At 46.3% G+C, this 21,522-nt stretch overlaps 1 protein-coding gene across 1 annotated transcript; it reads right to left on the minus strand.

The window, feature by feature from the left end:
* Positions 1 to 357: 357 nt before the first annotated feature.
* Positions 358 to 1,851, minus strand: Pou4f3 (POU class 4 homeobox 3). Its single transcript, XM_034518236.2, has 2 exons — positions 1,653 to 1,851; positions 358 to 1,327 (listed from the first exon to the last, which is right to left on the minus strand). The coding sequence occupies exons 1-2, from the start codon at positions 1,770 to 1,772 to the stop codon at positions 431 to 433; spliced, it is 1,017 nt and encodes a 338-aa protein (XP_034374127.1). The 5' UTR covers positions 1,773 to 1,851; the 3' UTR covers positions 358 to 430.
* Positions 1,852 to 21,522: the final 19,671 nt, after the last annotated feature.

Consider the following 21,522-nt stretch of genomic DNA (forward strand, 5'->3'; position numbering starts at 1 on the left):
CCTTACCTAATGATGCCTAGCCAAAAAGTGGTACTTTCTCCTTGCGGTCGGATGGCCAGGTCAATTCACTAGCCCGTATGCTTCAGGGATACAGCCCTGAGGTCCTGCGGTCTCAGGAGCAAGGCCGAGTTTCAGCACCGCGGACAGCACAACGTCCCGCCTTGCTTTCTCTTGAAAAAAAAAAAAATATTTTTTTTTTCTCCTAGCGCCATAACTTTTTTCTTTTTTTTGGTGGGAACAGAGAGAAAAGGGAGGAAAATATGGCCAGGAGGCAATTAAGCGGGACAAAGGGGGAAAGTCTGTGACTCGCGGGGGAAAGAGCCTGACCTGCCAGGAAACACCCTGGAGTGTCCCGTAACGTCCCCTCCCATCGGAAGGGGGCGATACCACTAGGCTCTCCAGGCTCCTTCGGACGCCGCACCCGCCGCAATCAGTGGACAGCAGAGTACTTCATTCGTTTCTGTTTCTGTCTCTGGTTACAGAACCAGACCCTCACCACATTCTTTTTAAGGTCCAGTTTCTCAGCGATGGCTGCAATCTTCTCGGATGAAGGACGCGGCTGGATGGCGAAATAGGCTTCGAGTGAGCGCTTCTCTGGCGCGGCGATGGACGTGCGTTTGCGCTTCCGCTCACTGCCGTTGAAGAGCTCCGGCTTGCTGTTCTTCTCTCGGTAGGCGGCCTCTGCCTCCTCCAGCCAGGCCTGGAGGACCGGCTTGAGCGCGATCATGTTGTTGTGCGACAGAGTAAGAGACTCGAACCTGCAGATGGTGCTCTGGCTGAGCGAGCCAACGCCGGGGATCTTAAGATTGGCTAAAGCCGCGCCCACGTCCGCCTGGGTTACCCCCAACTTGATGCGCCTCTGCTTGAAGCGCTCGGCGAACGCTTCCAGCTCTCGAGGGTCTGACTCCACATCGCTGAGACACGCGGGCATGGCACTGTGAGGTGCTACGGCATGCGGGTGACTCATGCCCATGGCCTGATGCAAGGAGCCCATGGCGCCTAGATGATGCGGGTGGATCTGCGCCGGCATCACCGAGTGCTCCGGGGCCCCTAGGCCGCTCACGCTCAGCGTGGGCGAGATGTGCTCCAGTAAGTCGCCCTCGAGGCCCTGATGTACCGCGTGGTGCGGGTGCGAGGTGAGTGCAGCCGGGTGGGAGATGGGCACCGTGGGCGAGGTGGACGTGCAGGGCACGCTGCTCATGGTATGGTAGGTGGCGTCGGGCTTGAACGGATGGTTCTTGCCGTGGGAGACGATATCCACCGCCGCCAGAGCTTCGGCGCGTGCCAGCAGGCTCTCATCAAAGCTTCCAAATATATTACCCTGCAGCTGCAAGCGAGAAGGCGCACAGCACGGTCAGTGGGGAATACTGTCAACTCAGGATTAAAACACATTTTCAAGCAACCGAGATGCTTCTCCTCAAAGCCCAGGTCATAAAAATTAATACGGAGGCAGCCTCTCTGTTGGAACAGACGTGTGGATCAGAGACATGAATGAGAGAGAAAGAGAGAGAGAGAGCGCCGCGAGAGAGCGCGGGGGAGACAAGGCGAGGGGTTCAGACAGCGGCGATTGTTCTGGGCGACATGAAAAAAACATGAAGCTAGTGCCTGTCAAAAAATGTGCCTTAGAGCGGTAATTATGCTCCGCTACGTACCTGCGGGGCTGGGAGACAAACTCGGCGCATGGCCTCAGAGCCGGAGTGCAGGCTGGAGAATTTGGGTTCTTGCAGTACGGGGTGCATGCCGAAAGGCTGCTTGGCGTTCATGGCCATCATCTTCGGGAGTCTGGCAGGGAGGCAGCGGGGGACATGGAATCAAGCTCGTCTTGCTAGCTCTCCGCGCTCCAAGTGAGCGCCGCTCAGCGCCAGCGCTCCCCTCGCCCTCTCGCTTGCTGCCTGCCCTCTCCCCCACCTGCTTCTTCACTCATCTTACAAGCAGTCTGCCAGGAAGGGCCCGGGCACGCGCAGGCGTGCACACGCGCCCGGGACTCACAGGGGCGGCCCGGGAGGCAAGGCGGGACCGCAGGTCTCGGCGCGCCACTCTGTGCCTGATGCGGCCGCCCCCTCCACAGCATTTATACTCCGGCCTGGCAGGGCCTCTTCCTGTCCGCCCCGCCCCACCTGGCTCCAGCCTGCCAGACTTTACAGATTCTTTCTTCTTCCTCCTGGACTTCTTTGCACAAAGTCCTAAACCTCTGTCCTGTCCTGTCCCAGCTCGAACTGCCTGAATTAAAGGGCAGACTCAAGCTCCCAACACACACACACACACACACACACACACACACACACACACTCGGCAAACTGGCCATTTCCGAGGGTTTGAAGTTCAAAGCCTGCATCCTGATGCATATCGAAGAGGTGCCTCCAAACTCAGAAACCGGCCTGGGCAAGGACCAGAGGCTACCAGAATGAGCATCGGGTGATAGTCCCCTTCTCTGTGGGCCTGGGCAGAAGAAAGGGCATTAAGGTCTTCCTGATCCACAAGCCTGCGGCTTTTTCCTAACCCTTTCTCCTTTCATTTGAGAAACCGAACTTGGCCCACTCCCTTTTTCCTCCCCGGCCGGCCCCGTAGACCAAGAAAGCTTGCTAAGAAACAGTTGAGGACTGCCGGCCTAGCCTTGGGCAATACTTCTCCATACTTCTGAGAGGCACCACTTAGCAGCCCCAAACCTGTTACAACAGCTATCATTTTTGAACTACTAATTTGTGCGAGACAATTCAGACATCATCATCATCATCATCAAGAAAGTATTGAGCGCTCGATATTGAGAAAGTATTGAATTAGTTTATAGGACCTAAGTTCTAGACACTACCGAGTAGCTACTGCTAGCCCACTAGACAAGCGAAGAAAACAAGAGCCAAATGAGTTAGCTCAAGGTCTCCTAGCTATGAGCACATGACACATCCACTCACTGATTTGGCACCAACCCCACGTCTGACTTGGGGCTCTCCACTTCTTAGTCTCCTCTTCTCCTCTTCTTCCTTTAGGAAGTTCCCCGACTTAAGGGTCCTAAATTTGGCTCTGCCCCACCCCCTGTGTCCCCTATTTCCTTAGCCTCCTCCCCTTCTTTCCTCTCCCTTCCTGGGAGCTAATAAACACCATGAATAATGGATGGGGAATCCTGGGACCGTGGCCGCTGGAGAGCTGCCTTCGGGTTGGAAGAGAAATTCTTCCTGCCCAGCTGTGTCCCGCAGCACTGTCTCCGTGCTCGAGTGCTGGGTTTCCCTGAACCTTAACACCGAGGGGGCACCCTGTGGAAAGTCTAGGCCCTAGGGATGAATGCTGTCTAAGACGACACCCTATACAGACCTGGCTCTCCTCTTTCCTCAGGACCACCAGCCAGTCCTTTCTCTACTTATTCCAAAGCACAGCTAGGTCCTTCCTTGATGCGGCAAAAACAGACAAACAAACACAACAAAAACAAAAAACTATGTGAGGGAAGCCAACCGAAATGGCACTCCAGTAGCTTCCTTAGGTCTTGGATGATGATGAGGAAGAGGAGGAAGAGGAGGGAGAGGAAGAGGAGGGAGAGGAGGAGGGGGAGGAGGAGGAGGATTTAAAGTCATAAAGCATCTAGTATTCAGGACACTTCTTCACAACCCAAAGCAGGCTGCCATCAGACTCAAAGCACACTCCTGCCTCTGCTTCTGCTGACCAGGACACAGTCATCTTGAAGCCTCTAGATCGCAGTGCCCATCTGTACACAGGAGGCAATAGTTTTCCCCAGTGTAGTGAGGATTACTTGGTGGTAAGCACTTGAAATGGTGTCTGGCACGGTGAAAGGATGGAACAAATGTTAGCACCTCTTCTTTAACCTGTAGAGCAGCCTGCAGTCCCTCCAGGAATGTGGTCTTTCTGCAGATGTGAACTGTTCCTCCCCTTCCGTACTAGCTTTGTGCCACAACACAAGCCCCTCAAGTCCCCAGAAGTCAAACATGTATGATTTTATCTCCCACTAGCTTTTAAGACTCCTCAGTCTTGTTTCCTGCCCAGGGTGGAGTCCAAAAGGACGGGGCACAAACATGGAGGTACTGGACTATATTTTGCTTGGTCCCATGGAGCCTCTTAAGGGTCGCTTTTTTGTGCCATAATTTGTGAAGACAAATACTTGGGAAAGACTCATTCACACCCATCCTCTTCCACTCCTCTGTCACACATGGACTTAGAAAATACTGACTAGGCGGGGCTGGAGAGATGGCTCAGTGGTTAAGAGCACTGGCTGATCTTCCAGAGGACCTGAGTTCAATTCCCAACACCCACATTGCAGCCCGTAACTACAGTTTCAGGGGATCCAATACTGTCAAACAGACATATATGCACATAGAATAAAAATAGATAAGTCATTAAAAAATATTGACCAGGACAATACGACCACCTCCCTCAGGCCCCTAGAAAACACCCTCCTGTCTTTTCTTCCCATAAGGTCTACTAGCAATGGTCAGTAGTAAGCTGACACCTAACAGTAAAACCAGCCTCTGTGTGTGCATGTACACATGCATGTGTGTGTGTGTGTGTGTGCATTTTGAATATTTATTTTTGTGTCACATTTTTAAATTAATCTTTTATACAGTGCTATAGTCAACGTGGTTGGAAGTCAACCATCAATTAGCCTGAAAGATAAGAAATGCAAATTTCAAGGGAACCATTTTTTCTTCTTTACATTCTAACAAATACATTTTCTTTATTCTATAGCATCAGAAAAGGCCATCAAACCATTGTAAATCTGTAAGATAAATGTGGTTGTCCACACCTGTGACCTCAGCACTTGGGATGTGGGTGGAGGAAACTGGGAGTTGTATACTCACATTGATGACAGACAGAGTTCAAGGCCAGCTTGGGCTATGTGAGATCTTAAAGAAAACAAAGCAAACAATAAAATAAAACTAATAATTAATAAAAATATTAATCAATTAATTAAATATTAAATAATAATTAATAATAAGGCCTGAATAATTATTGCTGGAGATGACTCTTAGAAAAGCTGATTATGGCCTTGTCTGAACGCTAACCTATTGATGGAGACAGAGTGAAAGTACATGCAAAGACACCCAGCTACAGGAAGGAGCTGAAATTTTAAAAATCAATTAAGTGTGGTCATACATGTACTTACTTGGCTTTTTAAAGGACCTGTAAAAAGATGATGTGGATCTCCTTTATCAAATGTTTTCTGTCACATCACAAGCCTTATTAAGGTCTTTAGATAAGACTGGGAAAAATCGGTGAGGGTGAGGGAGGGGGCAGGGGTCAGAGGGACAGGACATATGATGACAAGGGGACAACAAACAAACAAACAAACAGAAAAAGCAAGTACTGGGGCTGGAGCAGTGACCCTGAAGCTAAGAAGACCCAAGTTCAGTTCCCAGCACCCACATGGTGGCTGAGAATTATTTGTTAATTCCAGTCTCAGGGAATCTGATGATGTCCTTTTCTGGCCCCCGGAGGCACTTCACACAGGTGGTACACAAACATATATACATACAAAACACCCATACACATAAAATAATAGATTTTTTTTTTTTTTTTTTTTTAGAAAGGATGGAAGTACAAGATAGGCTTTAAAATGCACTTTTCAGAACTTACAAACTTAAATTCAATTAGATGAAAATCTAATAAAACCCAGTCAGCCAGTACCTGTAGTTGGTACATGCAAGAGAGATTGGCCTGCGGTGAACTACGGAATGTATGCTTATACCATGCATTATGTCGTAATTAAAACACACATAGAGGGCAGGTGGGAGGCCAGTCTGGCCTACATCAAGAGTTCAAGATCAGCTAAAGCTATATAATGGGGACCCTACCTAGAACAACAAATAAATAACGAATGCCCTATACCCATGGAGTCCAAAATAATCTCAGGGTTCAGCCAAGGGCACCAAAAGAGTCACATATTTCATTCTATGAGGCCTCTGAAATACCCACTGCTAGCTGGATTTCATGGCAGGTTCTGTAGATACAGAGGCACTGTTTCAAAATCTTAGGGTTTAAGGCAGGTATAGTGGCACTTGAAGGGGCAGAGGCAGGTGGATTTCTGTGAGTTCGAGGCCAGCCTGATCTACATAGTGAGTTCCAGGACAGCCAGGGCTACATAAGTGAGACCCTATCTCAAAAAAATGAAGGAGGGAAGAAAGGAAGGAAGGAAGGAAGGAAGGAAGGAAGGAAGGAAGGAAGGAAGGAAGAAGGAAAGAAAAAAGAAAGAAACCAAACTCTTAAGAGTTTGACAAGAAGTGTGGTTACTACATAAGTCAGGACTCAGAGCACCAAGTTCTCCAGAGAGATACAAGGCAGTGACAGGGACATTTTCTTGTGGGCTAATGGCTTTCAACATTAGTATGAATAAAAAGCAACTCCAGTTTCTTAAAATAGAGCACACAAACTCAGACTCAGCGATTTTGACAAGGGCTGTGATGGTTAATCCTCCTTGTCAACTTGACTATATTTAGAATTACCTGAAAGACTGGTGAGATCAACCTGTGAGTGTGAGGATTAAGTAAGGGGGGGGGGGTTGTGGAGGACGATTCATCTTGAACATAGGTAGTGCTGTCCCCATGGCTTGTGGACCCTGCTGGAATAAATGGGTTAAAGAGGGAAAGTCAACAGGGGCTAGCATTCTCCTTTCTCCACCTCCTGACCCAGCACAGCCTAAAGTGCTTTACCCTGACTCTCTCACACTAAGGGAAACCTCTGATACTGGATACAAAATAAATCTTCTCTTAAGTTGTTTCTATCAGGTATCTGATCAGGGACAAGAAAAGTAATACAGAAAGTTAGCACCCAGAAATTACATTCTTGCTATGGTTAAACCTAATCACTTTAGTTCTCAACCCTTTGGAACTTGTTTGTTGAAGGGGTGTGGATGAGCTCGAAGAGGTAGACTAGAGAGAGGCTCAGAGAGTGTGTTGAGCAGAGCTTAGTGGGGAATTCTGTCTGGAATTCAGTGGACTAGATACATAGGAGGAAAAGATTGTCCTCCTGAGGTTTTTGATACAAATGAGGTCTCTACAGGGAATTTGACTAAAAATCATTTGAATTCTATTCTGGCAAAGTATTTTATCTGTATCCATAAACTTTGTGTGGGGGGGGGGCACGGGTGACAGACTCATTTGGTGAAGGACATTTCAAGAGAGCATAGCCTTTAGTTAGGTGTCATGGTTATTCTGTTTAGTCGGGTTTATAATGAGACTCAAGACAACAAAAGATTTTGAAAAGCATATAGTATGGCCAGAAAACGATTGAGTTTAATGCTGTGTGGTATTAGCAATAATTAAATTAAATTTTTTTAATTAAAGAAGGTAACTGTTATTAAAGTGCTTAGCACCAAGGTCAGCTAGATGGCTCAGCTAGTAAATGTGCCTGGCACAAAGCTTGAGGACCTAGATTCCTGAGCTGGTTCCCCAGATCTAATACAGAGGAGACAAGTGACTTCTACAGTTGCCCTCTGACCTCCACATTCATATCCTGCCTCACCCCTTCAATTCTTATTTTACTAGACAATGTTCATCCAGAGAACCCAGGACCCACACAGCAGCTAACAAGCATCTGCAACTGCACATCAGAGTATGCTTGCCCTCAGCGCTAGAAATGGAGCTGCAGAGTTTTGCGTTTGCTCTCCTGGGTGTTAGTCTTGATTTGGTCACATCCTTTTGTTCTATGTTTTTCTTCCTGTCCTTTGGAATGCGATGTTCACCTGGTGTCATCGTATATTGGATGTAGAATATTTCTGAATTTTTAACCAGAGCTCACAGCTAAGGATTTACTTTGAGACTCTGAGATGATTTTGTTGAACTTGGACTTTTCAATCATGTTGGAACCTTTTAAGACTATGGGAACCCTCGAAGTTGGATGGAATGTTTCCCATTATGAGATATGATATATGGGGACATTTGGGGAACAGAATGGAATGTTGTGGCTTAAAGTAATATATTTCAGTGTTAAGTAGACAAGGAGTAGATTGTGGTTGTCAATCCTAAGGATCACCTAAGGAAGTCAGGTGGTGGGGCACACCTTAAGTCCCAGCACTCAGAAGGTCGAAGCAGGTGAATCTCTGAGTTCAAAGCCAGCCTGGTCTGTAAAGAGGGCTAGAGGCCAGCCAGGGTTACACAGAGAAATTCTGTCTTGGAGAGAGAGAGAGAGAGAGAGAGAGAGAGAGAGAGAGAGAGAGAGAGAGAGAGAGAGAACTTTCAAGAAGCACACCTGTGAGGTGTTTCTTGAAAGGATTGATAGAGAAGAGAAGATTCACCTTGAATTCAAGTGTCACCCTCCCAAGGGCTGATATACACAAAGGAATAAAATGGAGAAAAAGAGGGGATTGGAGAGATAGCCCAGCAGTTAAGAGCATTGGCTGGCTGCTCTTGCCAAGGTCCTAAGTTCAGTTCCCAGGAAACACATGGTGGCTCACAGCCATCTGTAATAGGATCTGATGTTCTCTTCTGGTGTGTCTGAAGACAGCTACAGTATACTCATATGCATAAAATAAGTATTTTTAACAACGGAGGAAAGGAGACAGCTAGCATTCCCCCTCTCTCTGCTTCTTGTCTAGCCCAATGTGAATAATTCCATACAGTCTCCCCATATGATGAACTGAACCTAGGACTTTGTGCTTTCAAGGCGAGTGGTCTGCCTTGAATGTTATATCCCCCCTCCAATCCTTTATTAATTTTCTTTCAGATTATCTTATGTGTATGAGTGTTTTGCCTGCATGTATGTATGGCTACCTACCATATGAGTGTCTGGTACCCTCAGAGGTCAGAAAAGGATCTTGGATCCCTTGTGAGACTTCATGTGGATGCTGGGAACTAAACCCAGGTCCTCTGTAAGAACAACAGTGTTCTCACCTTCTCTCCTGACACTCGACTCTTACTTTGAGACAAGTTCACTCTATGTAATTACACCTGGCTTTGGTCTTGAGACCTTCCTGCCTCAACCTCCCCTGCAGCCTGTAAAAGAAAATTATTTTTTTTTAAAATGTATAGAAGGAGTGAAGAGATGGCTCAATACTTAAGAGTCCTTGTTGATCTTCCCAGAGGACCCTGGGAATTTCCAGCACCTACTGTGGCAGCTCACAACCGTCTCTAAGAGATCCAGGGGGTCCACCATTGTCTTCTGGCCTTATCAGGCACCTAGAATGCACATGGTGCGCAAACACTTACACACACTTTTGTTTTGCTTGAGTGTATGTTCTTATGTCACATTTGTGTCTGGTGTGAGTGCTGGCCAGAAGAAGGCATCATATCCCCTGGAACTGGAATTACAGGGGGCTGGGAATCTAACCAGGTCCTCTGGAAGTGTTCGTAACTGCTGAGCCATTTCTTCAACCCTGCTCTACTATCTTTCCAAAAGCATGTGACAATGAAACTCTGCTCCTTGAAAGACTGTGGAGACTTTTTTAGAGGGTGAGTCTGATCTGTTCCTATATGTCCCAAACAGCCTGTAAGAAGTTTATGTAATTTCCGTCGAAAGAATGGAGGTATGAAGAAGTCCTCTTCAGGACTCTGGCCAGAGTGAGGGCTCGATGTGAAGGTGAAGACAAGGTCCCCTTACAGAATGCTTGCTTTGCTAGTTCTGAACGAAACTAGCTTCTTCTTCTGGCACAGGGGCAATTAGTTGGAACCACAGCTAATCCCAACCACCATCAGCCCAGCCTCACCTAGGCATGCTGTAGAGGGTGCGGGGAGGATGCCAGGCAAGATGGCTTCGATAGGAGCAGCCCGAACTCAAGATGCCATCGCAGGAGGGCAGCTGGTGAGGCCACCCGGGCCAGGTGTCTGCAGCCTGCCTTGCCTTCCTCTCTCTTTCTCTCAGTTTCTTTCACAAACTTCTCACATGTAACCGCCGCCTGCACAGCTGCTACTGGACTCGCCTGTCGGCCGCTGCCTCTCATTGTCTGCCTAGCCCTGGGAGGATCCGAGATGCCCAGAGGGACCAGGGAGCCAAAGGCCAAGCATCCCAACTGTGAGACACGCGCCGCGATGCCCCCTCCCCCCGTGCTGCGAGCAGGCTTGGTGCAGATCCTTGCCTTGTACTAGCCTCAGTTTCTCCATCTGGAAAGCCAGTCGAAGCTCAGTGGTAGAGTTTATCTAGCAGGTGGGAGGCTCCTATTTCCAGCCCTGCTTCATAGGAAGGTCCATGATCTCAGCCGCTTGTCATCCCCTATCCCATTGCCCCACCCCCAATCCAAACACCCCCCACCCCACCCCCACCTCTGCTCTTAAGAAGCAAGAGAATTAAGAGTTCTAGCTTAGTCCTCAAGAAATAAGAGGGAGAAAAGAGTGAGAGTGGATTCAGCTAAGGGTTCTTTAGGAGTGCTTCTCTGTTAAATTAACAGCAACACCCCACTGTTGAGTATGTTCTACTAATGTCACTACAAATGTAGGTAAGACCTGCAGATAAGACAGCCCTTCACCTGCATAAACCTTCAAGCCCTGTAGAACAGGAACTTCCACAGGTATGTGTGTGTATGTGTATGTGTATGTGTATGTGTATGTGTATGTGTATGCGTATGTGTATGTGTCGAGACAGGGTTTCTCTGTGTAGCCCTGGCTGTGCTGGAACACTCAGTAGAGACTAGTCTAGCCTTGAACTCAGAGATCTGCCTGCCTCTGCTTCCTGAGTGCTGGGATTATATGTGTACACCATCACCGGCCAGTGCAGAACGGGAGGTTTTAAAAGGAAAATGGCTGCAGCAGAGAAGTAAACTGGGGTGAGGGCACAGAGCATCCACAGGCAGATAGGAAGAGACTGGCCTATGAGAAGTCAACACTTCACAAAGGACCAGAGGGGGACACCAGGCCCGAGGGCTGATAAGCAAGAGGACTGGGGTGGCTGGAGGGAAAGTGCACTGACAGGGTGAGAGCTTAGGTTGCCTAGAAGCTAGGTGCTGGAAGGAGAGAGATTCCGTGAAGAGTGGGAAGTGTTTCAGGCAGGACAGTAAGGTCTGCTCCCAGGCTACAGCCTATCTGTCTATGCAGCTCTGGACACAGCAGGGCTAGAAGATTGAGAACAGTCCTCAGGTATCCTGTGGAGAATCAGAGTCAGTAGTTGGGATCTAACATATATTGCCTGACAGACTTTCCAATCACTGCATTCAGTGACAGTTTTGATTTTTTTTTTTTTTTAAATTCTGTTCTCTTCAGGCTTTGAGAACAACTGTGAGTCCATAGCCATATCTGGCCCACTGGGTCTGGATTTACCCTCCTCTCCTCCAGTTCACATGCCTCTTAAGAATTCAATTTCTAGCTGGCAAGTGGTGACGAATACCTTTAATTTTAGCACTCAGGTGGCAGAGGCAGGTGGATCTTTTTTTTTTTTTTTTTTTTTCCAGGCCAGCCTGGTCTACAAAGCAAGTCCCAGGACAGCCAGGGCTACACAGAGAAACCCTGTCTTAAAGAAAAACAAAATAAAAAACAAAAAACCAAAGAGGAGGAGGAAAAGAAGAAGAAGAAGGAGGAGGAGGAGGAGGAGAAGGAGGAGGAAGAAGAAGAGGAGGAGAAAGAGGAAGAAGAGAAGGAGGAGAGAGAAAGAGAGAGAGAGAGGTATCAATTTCCTAAGGCTCTTCTCCTTATGATCTAATTGGTCTTCTTTTCTATAGCCAAAGACTTTAGCCATTTTTTTGTATCCAGGAAACTTGGACATGCAGAGGAAGTCAGGGGTAAATGACAGGGCCCTCAAAGTGTTCTACTATACACAATGACTAACTGGCTACATGACCCTGAACCAGTAATGTGTGGGGTCAGGGCCTAATCTAGCTCCCCAGCTAGGGAGCCGAGGAGATAGGCTGCATAGGGCCTTCAAGGAAGTCAAGGTTCAAAGTGTGAGCTCAGAAAGATAGTAGACGCCAAGTCCATCATATAAATAGGAACTGAGATCTATCTGTTCTTCAGATAGGTGGTTCTTCAGGGTCCTCTGCTATAGTCACAAATGCATACTGATACCACACCACCTTTGTGCCCAGCACATGTTGGGCTGGTGTCTCCCACTCACCCACAGTTATAAAGCTTAGAGCCATGCAACTATCCATTCAGTTTTCAGGGTGCTCCGCAACAAGAAGCAACCTCACCTCCCTCTTTCGGTATGGATGCCTTTATGGATGAGCTCAGAGATGAAGCAACTTAGTGACCTGGGCAGAACTCACACTGGGAGTTCAGCTTTGCACTGTCAGTTAAACTTCACTAGGAAGTGGAGACTGAGAATATCTCTTCTTTTGTGGAGGCAAGATTGGGGATCAGAGAAGTTAAATGTGTCCCAAAAGGTCACACAGAAATAAGTGGCAGAGATGGGATTAGAACTCAAGCTAGGGTGACCCAACACCTCGGCTACCTCCACCACACCTGTCCTCACCATGGCAGCTGAGGAGGAGGGGAGCAGGTAGAATTCCTTCCCTTTTTCTTAAGTCCTGGACTCAGCAATAAGAGCTATTAAGGACTCTTTCTAAATTAAAAGGAAAAAAAAAAAAGAAAAGAAATAGAATAAAAGAAATGTAGAAACGGGAGAGAAAGAGAAAACAAGAGAAGGCTTTGCTCCCATCAGGGGGGAAATCGGCGTCTCGTCGCCTAGCTCCATGCCCTGATTTATGATAAAAAATTTAGAGGAAATCATTTATATTTTAAAGGATCTAAATAGCTGCATGAAAGTTTTATCTAAAGTGCCACTGTATTTATAGGCAGTTCTTCCATGCTGGAGGTAATTAATAGATGTATAAACGCGGGGCTCCCGCCTCTCCCGCCCACCAGGCTGCCTGGTGCCTTGGTACTTGGGGACTGTGCACAAGAATGGGCGACAGGAGAGATGCGCACTGCAGCTCACCGTGCACTCCTGGTACCCAGCCCCAACAAAGGGAAGCCTTTGTTAAGCCCCTAGGCTCATTTGTGGTTAGATGTTAGAGGAGTGGACACAGTCTGCAGCTTCCTCCGCCTAATTTCTGATCCCTTGAAGGATTCTCCAAGAGAGGGTCCAAGAAGCCTGTCCTGAACAGGCACCAGAGGACTCCAGGATTGTTCCAACTCCCTGGGGCCCTGTTAAATAAAGTTCTAGGCCGCCACCCCCTACCTAACTTTCATGGGAAGCCTATTACCTGCCCCACGCCCACTCCCCACCGGCACTCCAGTCCAAGGTGTCTGGCGTTTGTTTTGGAAACGTGAGGCAGTTGCAAGAGGCCCACAGCTCAGCTCTTTCTGCTTGCTTTAATTACGGCTGTGAAATATTGATGGTTTTGGCGCTGTTGTTGGCTGCCACACCTTAGGAGCTCGGAGAGAAGGCCAGGATGAACAGGTGAGGGGGGCCAGGTGGTTTCCCTTCAGACAGCCACGCAGACTTACAGAGGTGTCGCTGCCTGGGAGCAGCTCTCTGTCCTCAATAATTGATGGATCTCCTGAGTTTGAAAAGGAAAAGATGCACCAAATTTGAAACACCAGTGGTGATTCATTCGTGGTTACACCTCCGTAATGGGAGGAAGATGTGTTCACAAGCAGGGTTAGGGAAGGAGAAAGAGACACCTTTTTCCTCTTTGGCCATTGGGTCCCTCCAGCTGGTCCGTTTGAGTAGCCCGGCTTGCCAGAAGATGAGGCCCAGAGAATTCCCTCCATCCAATCACAATACCTTTTTTCGTGGGGCGCCAAGCATAGGCAGGCCTTCCCGGAGGGGAAACTCCAGAGTCTCTGCTATTTTTCCTTCTGTAGGAAAAATAGTTCAGTTCATCCATTTCTGTAGCTCTCAGATCTCACTTTCTGAGCAACATAGAAACCTCTGTGTGCCTCCCCAAGAGTCTTTTAAAACCATTTTTTAACTGACCCACACTAGAGAGATGTATTTATGAGAAGCAGGGGTTTTTTTTTTTTCCCAAAACATATGTATGATGTGTCCTGATTATTTGATGGTAACTGGCATATTTGCTATCATTTCTTTATACTGAGGATATTCAAAATCCTCTACTACTTTGACATAGACATCACAATTGTCAGTCGTGACAATGGGATGGTTCAAAATTCAAACCCTGATCTGATGGCAAGCAGAAGGGTCTGGAAAGGAATACCACATTCTAAAGGGCTGTAAGTTCCCCCAGTACATTACATTTATAACCTCCTTTTCTCCAAAGAGCACATTATACATAGCTGGCCAGTTTCATTGCAGAAGGAAATGACTGCATCATTTGTAAGTGGTAAGTGGTCCTAATCAGAGGGGCTTTGATGACAACATGGCGGGGGGTGGGGTGGGGGGAGTAGCTCTGTGGTGGAGAGTAGCCAAAGAGTTTCAGTGAGTCTGAGAAGCCTTCTCTCAGTTGCCAGACCTTTATGGGAAAAAGGCGTTAGCGTTAGCTAGTCTCTCTAGGCAGAGACTGATGAGTGCTGAGCCCCAGACGGGAATGGCTTCATATCTCCAAGGACCAGCAAGAAGGCTGCTACAGGCACAGCTGATGGAACATGGGTGTCGGAAAGAGACTTGTAGAGTGATAGATTAAATCCAACTTGCAAGCCAGGGCAAGCAATATATGCCTTACTCTAAACATTATGTCGGCAAGCATTTTATTAAGAGTCTCTCAGAGGGGCATACAATACAAAGCTAAGCAGGTGACAGGGGCAAGGCTCTCTTGCTGCTCCCTCCATCTAAGATGTCTTTTCCAGCTGGCCACGGTGTCACTTCCACATTTCCTTCCAATCCACTTAAATCCTTGCTGATGGCACTCAGTGACCACCCTGTTTTTGTTGCATCTGTCTTTCCCCCAGATCTCTGCCAAAGCCCCCATTTCTCAGGTTGATTTTCTCCACATTCTTACCATTTTAAACACCCTATAGCTATAGTGTACTCTCATACTAGGCTATTTTCTGTCATCCTAATAAAATGTAGCCTTGGTGAGGGCAGGAGCTAACTTTAGTGAGTTCTGAATGTCTTCTGCTACTAACACTAGAGCTCAAGAAAGACATACTGGGTAAGTGGATTAGCCTAGGCTACAGTGTTTTGTTTGAAACAGGGTCTCATGTAGCCAATGCTGGCTTCAAGTTTTCTAGCTGAGAGTGATATTGAAATTCGGATTCCCCGTCTCCACCTACGTGCTGTGCTGAAATTACCAGTATTTACCAGCACACCATTTTACACAATGCTGGAGCCTAAACCAAGGGTTCAGGTATCCCAGGTAAGTGCATTCCCAGTGAGCTACATCCTAGGCCCCTTCTTGAGTTTTGACAACATCCAGTTCTCATGTATTCAGAGAACAGTGATGTCAGGCATGGTAGGCCACACCTGTAATGGCACTTGAGAGGCAGGCAGGGGGATCTCAGAGTTTGAAGCCAACATGCTGGTCTACAGAGCAAGTTCTAGGACAGCCTAGAGTATACCAAAAACTTTGTCTCAAAACAAAAACAAAACAAAAACAAACAACAACAACAACAACAAAAAACCCAACCAAACACCAATAAATAAATAAATAAAAATAACAAAAATATCTGTGGCGTCGCACATCTGCAATCACAGCACTCTTACGATGAATTGTGCTGGCAGGGATAGCAAGAGCTGTAAGGCCGGAGTAGCCTAGGATATGCACAGCAAAGAGAGACGTGAACCTGCAAAGTTGTTCTCTGATTCCCACACATGTGCTGTAGCTCACGATGTGCCCCGCACACAGACCACCTGCAAGCTACACCATTCACGTATGCGTAGTAGTAAAAATTAGATTAAAACCGACTTAAAGACAAATAAAGGGCTAAACGAGTCAGATAAACTAGGATGGGCCTGGAACTGCAGGAGTGCGAGTGTGTGACTGGCATTGCCAGGAAACCCAATCCCAGGCCCCTCCTCCCCGTTAGACCACATTGCCTTCGATGTATGTGGGAAAAGATAACACAGAAGGGCTGCAAGTCTTCTAATCCCAAATGAAAGGGGAAATGCTGAGCTCTTGTGGAGGAAAGAGGAAATGTGTCTGGGTTCGGGGATTCGCTGCTCTCATTGTTCGCCTGAGCCGCCGGGTCAAGAAAGCTGATTTCTGACATCATAAAACTGATTAAGATAAAAAGGGGGGAAAAATTAAAAACTCGACACTGGCTATGACATGACTGTTCCATTGTACAATCTGATCGAGGAAATGTATCTAGGATTACCCAGACAGTCAATTATTGATGAGCTAAACGTCCAGGCATCAATTACCTGGCTTGATGCTCGTATTCATTAAGGAGATTGAACAGTCCAACTTAACAAAGCTGGAGGAAGTTGCTAAGTAACAGAAGTTACCTGACCAGCCTCGACATGCGGCCTCCACAATGTGAGTCTTTTCATGGCAACAGAGGGCTTTGGGGATCACCAGCTCAGGTGGTAAACAGCACGGGGCTAATTTCAGCCTTAGCAAAGAAAAGGAAGCGGGTGTGACTGGGTTGGGTTTGTAGAGAACAGAGGAATGTAGAGCTAAGCCACTTTTGCAGTTTTTACAGGAGTATCAGGGATCGAGCCTGGGACCTTACAGATGCTAGGACAGTGCTCTGCCTCCGGGACCTACAGCCCTAGTCCCAACCAAGCCGCCTCTCAGAGAGTATAAGACTATTTCACAAGATATTAATATTTTAAATAAATATCAAGGATGTTTTTTTAAATAAATATCAAGCATGTGATTAAACAAAAGCCAAGCACAAGTATTAAGAGTTCCCTGGAAAATACAGATTCTTGGATTTTCTTTTTGGGCATCTGTCGGAGATTGAATCTAAACATTTCTCTAAAGGAAATTTGTAAATAGGATTCAGGAATTCATCTAGAGAACACAGTATATTATGTCCCAGCCTAATTTTCTCCTCGGAGGGGAAAAAAAACCTTGCTCTGCTGTATATAAAACTGTGTATAGTCCTATTGACTATTGTCTTCAGTGTTCTCCTGTATATGTGATGTACTGTGTTTGATTTGATTTTGTATTGTGTTGTGTTGTGTCGTTTTGAGACAGGATCTCACTCTATAGCCCTGACTGGCCTAGAACTATGTCAAGCAGGCTGGCTTAAACTCCCAGAGATCGCCTGCCTCAGCCTTCCAAGTGTTTGGATTACAGGCGTGGTGCAGCAACTCTGCTGTCTGTATTCCTTTTAACATGGGGCGGGGGAGGGGAAAGAGCTTTGTGTATATTTTGATTTCTGCACTAAGTTTTGAGAAAGGAAGTTTGTGTTTTGAGTGTCGGTGTAAACAGCATTTAACACAACATTTTACCCCAAATTCAGGATGCTCACCACAGAGTTGGCACCACGCAAGGTGGAGTTGGAAGAAGCACCTTTCGAAATGTGAATCATCTTGTCAAAATGTAGTGAGACTCTCCAGATAGTGAAATCAGAACATTAACCAAGGGCAAGACGCCTCTAAACATAGGCACACGCCATGTGTACGTCTGCTGCCTCAGCTGGCCCTGGGTCTCAAGAAGCACAGGCTTTCCAAGCAGATAGACCTAGGTTTAAGCCCTAGCTCCACCCTTCCTTGCTATCTGGCCTCCAGGTGTCTCCCAGTTCCCATTTGTAACAGAGTGTAACAAAGTTCCAATGAGACCATGGCCATTCATGGTACATGCTAACTGTGTAAGTGTCAATGACACGTAGATAGCATCAAACCAGGAGCTGAGCATCTGTAGTGGGCCGTTTGTAATGGGGGCATGCAAACTCCAGCATGAGGCAAACTTCTCTCTACACCTCCATATCACAGTCTCGGGGGTCAGTGGAATTCCTTTCTTCCCATTTCTATTGGCACCCAGGAATGGCTGATTTGGGGTGATGCGACTATTTCATTCCAGGTAAGGCTGTTGCAAGTTTGATTGCTCAGGTCTGTTCTGAACTGACACAATTTGGCTCCTTTATTTATTGACACATGGAACATTTTGGTAATCATTTAAATCCTGGGCACACACTAGATGCTATGCAGTGTCAGACATTGGTAATCAAGTAAATTACATACAGTTCCCATGTTCAGCATGAGGAAGTGGAGACGGGATGTGCATTGTTAAAACTACTGCCGCCATCCCTTCACTGGACTGGCTTATTTGTATTATTTAGTCACCCATCTCAAACAGCCTCTTAGATTCTCCTCAATGACCTCCCTAAAGAACACTGACCAGTGAGCATCACATCACCCCATCTTTCCCTCTTAGATCTCCTTATCCTGTTTGCACATGACATGGCCATATCTTGCTCATCTCTGTAAACCTGGAACATAGAACAAGGCCTGGCGTGCAGTAGGAGCACATTACATCTTCCTCAGTAAATTAACGAGTAAAATACCAGAGATACTTGGTGATGCTCGGGGCACACAGAAGACATGCTCCAGATCCTACCTGACATGGTTAAAGATGGTGTATTCTTGGAGGAGATGCCACTTCAGAAAAAAAAATTCACCAGAGAAGATTCTATTTTCTTTCTTTCTTTCTTTCTTTCTTTCTTTCTTTCTTTCTTTCTTTCTTCTTTCTTTTTCTCTTCTTTTTTGTGTTTTGTGTTTTCGTTTTTCAAGACATGGTTTCTTTGTATAGCCCATGCTGTCCTGGAATTCACTATGTAGATCAGGCTAGCCTCAAACTCACAGAGATCTGCCTGCCTCTGCCTCCTGAGTGCTGGGATTAAAGGCATGCTCCACTATGCCTGACCCTGTTTTATTTCTAACTTGGGATAGATAAGTGGATTTAGTCTTGGTGTATTTTGTTTTGGTTTGTTTTGTTTTGGTTGGGTTTTTTTGTTTTGTTTTGTTTTTTGAGACAGAGTCTCTATGTGTAGCATTGGCTGTCCTGCAACTCATTCTGTAGATGAGGCTAGCCTCAAACTCACAGAGATCCACCTGCCTCTGCCTCCCACGTTCTGGATTAAAGGCATGAGCCACTGCTGCCCAGCTTAGTCTTTGTGTTTTTTAAATATTGAAAGTATTTTACTTTTTAAAAATCTGTAGTGCCAGGCATGGTGGTGCACACCTTTAATCTCAGCACTCAGGAGGCAGAGGTAAGTAGGTCTCTGTGAGTCTGAGGACAGCCGTGTCTACATAGTGAGTACAAGGGCAGCCAGGCTATGTAGAGAGACCCTGTCTCAAACAACAATGAAATCTAGAGTGACTATTTTTATTAATCATTATTACCATAAAAGAGATGTTAAACTCTTCTCAAAGGGTACAGAAAATGGGACTACTTCATGGAGGATAAATAAGCCCCAAGGGCATAAAAGATGAGAGATTAAAAGCATTCCTATAGGTACTTTTTATTTTCACTTAGAAAAAAAGGGCAACTCAAATAAAGAACAATCTAGGCAAGGCAGAAGAGGCTGGAACCTCAAATTCAATGTCAAAGACAGGTGCTAGTAAGAGAATCCTCTAATAGACAGTGAAGTTCCAGGAGGTGGCTGATCCTTTGTTCCTCTTAAATGGCTTGATAATACCCCTCAGGGGAACTCCAGATTTATCTGTATATCCAAGCCCACAACCAAAGCTAAAGCTATACCCTGTTTCAGCAAAGCAATGGACTTCATTGCTTCAGAATGCTTTCTCTTGAGTCCAAGGTCTCTGTGGAGGTCCTTAAAATAGCCAGTGAGAAGTGACTGGACTGGCAGCCAGGTATTGATCACTCAGCAGAGTGCGATCAGCTGTCGTCAGCCCAGAGCAATATAGAGACCATGTACCTCCCTCCCCGGCAGAACACATTTCCCTAAATCCTTATCACAGACCCAGAACTAAAAGCCCTAACTAATTTGCTACCTCAGCATCACAATGTCTAATAATATTCTCTGATAAATGGAGATAAATGGCATTTGGAAGGCAAACAATGTTCTCTAGATTGACAGCCCAATCCTAGGAGAAAGAAAGGCGTCAAGCCATCAGCTGAAGTGGAGGCTTTTTCTATGGGCGTATTCAATTGCTAGCTCCATCCATCCATCTGTCCATCTACCTTCCCACCTATCCATCAATCAAAACATAGTTCAGTGTCTGTCTGTGTCAGGTTCCATCCTAGGTTGTAGGATATGAAAATGACCAGGATTTTTCCCTAGAGAAGCATACAATTAATGTTGACCATGTAGCCAACTGGAAATAGCACCTGGCACAATATTTCTAAGGAAAGATTCTTCCTCTAGTTTTGGTACATCAAGTTAACTGACTGGCAAAGCCACACAGACGACTAGACAGTATTGTCTCAAAATGGCCAGTAAGTTTCTGTAACTCTCGTGTAACTTGTATCTGATTGGTAAAGACCATCTGGAGAATTGTGAAAGGACATGATCCTGAACATGCATTTAAGTAGTACCAACCAAAAGAATGCAATTGGTTAGTGATTACTATTGTGCTCTAAGAGTCAGTGGGCAGCTTCACGCGTTTTCTTTGTTTGGAGTGGTGAAAACTTGTAGTCTAGAAACATACATGCTGACTTTACTTCTTCTTCTTCCTCTTCCTCTTCCTCTTCCTCTTCCTCTTCCTCTTCCTCCTCCTCCTCCTCCTCCTCCTCCTCCTCCTCCTCCTCCTCCTCCTCCTCCTCTTCTTCTTCTTTCTTTGCATTTTCTAGACAGGGTTTTTCTGTATAACCCTGGCTGTCCTGGAACTCACTCTGTAGACCAGGCTGGCCTTAAACTCAGAAATCCGCCTGCCTTTGCCTCCCAAGTGTGACTTTGCTTCTCTTAAAAGTAACTATGGGGGCTGATGAGATTGCTCAGCTGGCAAAAGCCACCAAGCCTGATGACCTCATAATTTGGAACTCACGCGGTAGAAGGGGAAAACTGATTCCTGAGAGCTGACATCTGACTTCTGACCTCTGACCTCCACATGGGGTGTGGTATGAGTACACCCTACCCTTCTAAATAAATGTTTTAGCAATTTTTAAAGTAACTATGCTCTCAGGCAAGTTAGCCACTCTCCCTCCCTTGCCTCTCCTCACTACAGAACAACAATAATACGTGTTCTGCACTGCCATCTCCCCAGCCTGGCCAGTATTCAGTGTGACAACAGTAAAAGACAATATTTGCAAACTGTAAATCCAAACTGCCTAAAAGAGAATTTTCCCCAACAAAATATTTTTATGAACTATTTGAGAATTTCATACAATGCAGCTGGGTCACACTTAATTGCCCTTCCTACCAGGTCAACCCCCTCCCCCACCCCTATGCTCCTCCACACCTCCCAAACAATATCAAATTCAATTTGTGTTACTCACATACCCATTGGAGCATGGACAAACTCCCACTTAAAGAAAACTGAGTCCTTCGGCACCCCACCGCCACCCCCATCAGAAGCCACACACTGTGAAGAACTACACTCCAGCATCTTTAACGCAAGTTTTCAGGGCTCTCTTCAATAGCTTTCTGTCTAGGCTCTTTCTTTCTTTCTTTCTTTCTTTCTTTCTTTCTTTCTTTCTTTCTTTCTTCTTTCTTTCTTTCTCTCTTCTTCTTCTTCTTCTTCTTCTTCTTCTTCTTCTTCTTCTTCTTCTTCTTCTTCTTCTTCTTCTTCTTCTTCTTCTTCTTCTTCTTCTTCTTCTTTTTTCTTTTGAAACAGGGTTTCTCTGTGTAGTCCTGGCTGTCCTGGAACTCACTCTGTAGACCAGGCTGGCCTCAAACTCAGAAATCC

This window comes from Arvicanthis niloticus, chromosome 14, assembly GCF_011762505.2.
Source record: "Arvicanthis niloticus isolate mArvNil1 chromosome 14, mArvNil1.pat.X, whole genome shotgun sequence".
NCBI classification, from domain to species: Eukaryota; Metazoa; Chordata; class Mammalia; order Rodentia; family Muridae; genus Arvicanthis; species Arvicanthis niloticus.

What these genes read in the sequence shown, in the direction of transcription:
- Pou4f3 (XM_034518236.2), bottom strand. Translation starts at nt 1,772, where the DNA reads ATGATGGCCATGAACGCCAAGCAGCCTTTCGGCATGCACCCCGTACTG. An exon ending in TTTGTCTCCCAGCCCCGCAG is followed by an intron (nt 1,328 to 1,652) that starts GTACGTAGCGGA and finishes TCTCGCTTGCAG; the next exon opens with CTGCAGGGTAATATATTTGG.